Here is a 3,823-nt window from a genome sequence, read left to right as displayed (position 1 = left end):
TGGGAAAAGGTTCTCATTGAAGATGAAAGGAAGGGTCTATAGGAGTTGTGTGAGAGCTGCAATGCTGAATGGGAATGAGACACGGTGTCTGAGGGGGAGTGAGATGGCAATTTTGAGAAGGACCGAGAGAGCAATGGTGAGAGAAATGTATGGGGTGAAGTTGTTTGATAAGAGGAGGACTGAAGACTTGATGGGGATGTTGGGGTTGGAGGAATTGGTGGAATGGCTGGCTAGGGTGAATGGAGTGCGGTGGTATGGGTATGTGTTGAGGGGGGATAGGAGTTGTGTGAGAGCTGCAATGCCGTATGGGAGTGAGACAGGGTGTCCGAGGGGGAGAGAGATGGCAGTTTTGAGAAGGACTGAGAGAGCAATGATGAGAGGAATGTGTGGTGTGAGGCTGAGGACTTGATGGAGAAGGCTGTTTATCTTGATATGGGATCACCATGTCGCGCACATATGGTTGTGATGCATGTGCCAGGTGTACCCTTATCAGACAGGTAGTCATGATGAGTATACTGGGTTTTGTACATTTCACCCCAGTGTCACTTTGATGGCATGTACTGCTCTCTCATTCAACAATAATAATAATAATAATAAAGAAAATCTCTTTCTGCTCACTTTGAATGGGATGTAGGCATTGTTGCGCGGCTGCATAGCAATAATTATCAAGCAAATAATGATGAGGACTATGAACTGAATAATCAAGTAAATGGCCCAGCCACTGGTCAGGTCATCTTCTGAAGTCACCAGGAGAATACACAAAGCAATTACAAACAGACCTGTGGAAAGATAGGAAAAATAATAAATAAAAAGCACAAATTATTACAAGCATGGCTGTGTGGTAGGAAGTTTACTTCCCAACCACATGGTTGAGGGTTCAGCCTCACAGTGTGGTCAATTTGAGCAACTGTCTTCTATTATAGTCCCAGACTGACCAAAGCCTTGTGAGGGGATTTGGTAGATGGAAACTGAAAGAAGACCACTCCATATACATATATATATATATATATTATATATATATATATATATATATATATATATATATATATATATATATATTCATATACATATACATATATATATATATGTATATATATATATATATATATATATATATATGCAAATACACATACGCACACAAACACACATATATATGCATATATGGGTAAAGGACGTCACAAACAGTAAGCAACATGAAATATGGAAACAAATGAGTTGAATACGCAAACAACGAGGGAGACAAAGAGAAAACAGGACAATTATCATAAGAACGACCCTTCATAAGTTATTGGCTACCTATCTAAACTTCATTGCGAGCATTGAATGACAACATGTGTGTGTGTGTGTATGCATTTATAATATGTATATATATATATATATATATATATATATATATATATATATATATATAATATATATATATATATATATATATATATATATATATATATATATATATATATATATATATATATATATATATACATACATATATATTACTAATGTTTATGGCCACTGAAATTTGGCTATTCTGTAGGAATTTTGCCGGTTAGAGAACATAGTTATTTAAATTTAAATTTAAAATAATAAGGGTGAAAAATTGAATATCAGTGGTCTAGCATATAGAAAAACCTGAAGATTCATAAAAATTGTATTACATACATATAAGAGGGATGACCACTAAGTGGACATCCATTTAAAAGACTCCGCCGGTTACGACGACGAGGGTCCCAGCTGATACGATCAACGGAACAGCTTGCTCGTGAAATTAACGTGCAAATGGCTGAGCATTCCACAGACACGTGTACCCTTAACGTAGTTCTCGGGGATAATCAGTGTGACACAGGGAGTGACAAGGCTGACCCTTTGAAATACAAGTACAACTCATTTTTGCCAGCTGAGTGGACTGGAGTAACGTGAAATAAAGTGTCTTGCTCAAGACACAACGCGTTGCCGGGAATCGAACTCACAACCTTACGATCATGATACTAGAAGTCGATCCACATTAATATTCAATTATTTTAAATTTAAATTTAAATAACTATGTTCTCTAACCATCAAAATTCACTGCAGTAAGTTATTTTCTGTAGAATTTTTTCCAGTATTTTGGCAAGGTAAAACAAAAACTTTTGAAATATAACCCCAAATGTAATTGGTAGAACTATATACATGTGCAATCTCATACGGACGACTCATGTATAGTTCTGCAAATTATATTTTGCTATGACAATCACACTGATGAGTTGCAGACATTCTACGTAAGTGATTACGTAAGTGGTAACATTGAAAATGGTTTGTGATTAATCCGTATATTTTGTATCTTTTCCTTTGTCTTGCTCGCTTACGTTCTGGCGTTTGCTAAAATTTTCTTGAGAACATTCCTTTCTTAGTGGTAAGACCATAGGGGATCGATTTCTAGCATATGGATGTCCACCTAGTGGTCATCCCTCTATATATATATATATATATATTGTAAGATTGACTGCTAGCGCCAAAAGATTTTTTATTCTCTCTCTGTTTATTTCCTATTGTTCCTTTCTATTGAAGAGCGTAGGCTCAAAATGTAAAAGATTTTCTCACCTTCCCTAGCATTAAACTAATAGAACTGTTTGTTGTTTATACAGCTGTCTTCATCTTTTGTTTTTCTATAAATTTCAACTATATATATATATATATATATATATATTATATATATATATATATATATATATTACAGATATAGGGTAAAAAATTATTAATTTAATAAAATTAACAAATTTTACCAATTAGTTTTCGGTATGGAAAAGAACCATATTCGGTAAAAACTTATACAAAAAGTTTTTTCATATATAATTATAACAATAATTAAGGGTTTAGCAACAAGTTGCTTGGCCACATACTGAAAATTTTAGAAATAGCAGCCAAAAGATTACTATTTCTTTTTTCTACAAAATATGTCTCCACAGATAAATGTTATCAGTGAAGATATATTTTGTAGAAAAAAGAAATAGTAATCTTTTGGTTGCTACTTCAAAAATTTTCGGTATGTAGCCAAGCAACTTGTTGCTAAACCCTTAATTATTGTTATAATTATATATATATATACACATACATACATACTTACTGAGTATAGATGAAGTTGTTGTCACAATGGCTTCACTAATTTTGGTTGGAAATATTGTTTCTGGTTTTACCAGTTGCTTCAGTCTAAATTTTCCTTGTAAATCTATATGGTCGCTAGTTGTACTAATGCAAGAAGAAGACAGAAAATTTGTTCGATATCCGACATTTCAGGCATAAATATAGAAGAAAACAAAAAGCAGTGGGCCCACCCTGCTGATGCTATTTGAACCTAGTATCTATCTTTTGCCAGGCAACCATGTTACTAGCTACACATAAAGTACCCCTTTCAAATTTAATGCCAAAGCATGGCTGTGTGTTTGAGAAGCTTGCTTTCCAACCACGTGATCTTGGGTTCAATATCACAGTGTGACACCTTGTGCAAGTGTCTTCTATAACAGCCCTGGGCAAACCAATGTTTCGTGAGTGGATTTGGCAGACAGAAACTGAAAGAAGCCCATTGTATACATACATACATACATACATACATACACACATACATGCATACATACATGCACACATACATACATACATACATACATGCACACATACATACATACACACATACACACACACATACATACATACATACATACATATACATACATGCACACATACATGCACACAAACATGCACACATACATACATGCACACATACATGCACTCATACATACAGACATACATACATACATGCACACATACATACATACATACATACTAACAT

The 3,823-nt window shown here is 34.3% G+C and overlaps 1 protein-coding gene across 1 annotated transcript in view; it reads right to left on the bottom strand.

Moving 5' to 3' along the window:
- Positions 1-645: 645 nt before the first annotated feature.
- The window catches only part of LOC115224700 (cationic amino acid transporter 2-like), a 19,345-nt gene continuing 16,167 nt past the window's right edge, over positions 646-3,823 (bottom strand). Inside the window, exons 11-12 of the mRNA XM_036513592.1 lie at positions 3,104-3,225; positions 646-779 (exon numbers count right to left, since the gene is read on the bottom strand). Coding sequence (XP_036369485.1) covers positions 3,206-3,225 — 20 coding nt within the window. The 3' untranslated portion in view covers positions 646-779; positions 3,104-3,205. The remainder of the gene's footprint in view (positions 780-3,103; positions 3,226-3,823) is intronic.

The sequence above is a fragment of the Octopus sinensis genome, linkage group LG26, assembly GCF_006345805.1.
Source record: "Octopus sinensis linkage group LG26, ASM634580v1, whole genome shotgun sequence".
Taxonomy (NCBI): domain Eukaryota; kingdom Metazoa; phylum Mollusca; class Cephalopoda; order Octopoda; family Octopodidae; genus Octopus; species Octopus sinensis.
The sequence above is the reverse complement of the archived record's forward strand: the minus strand, read 5'-3'. Positions and strand labels throughout refer to the sequence as shown.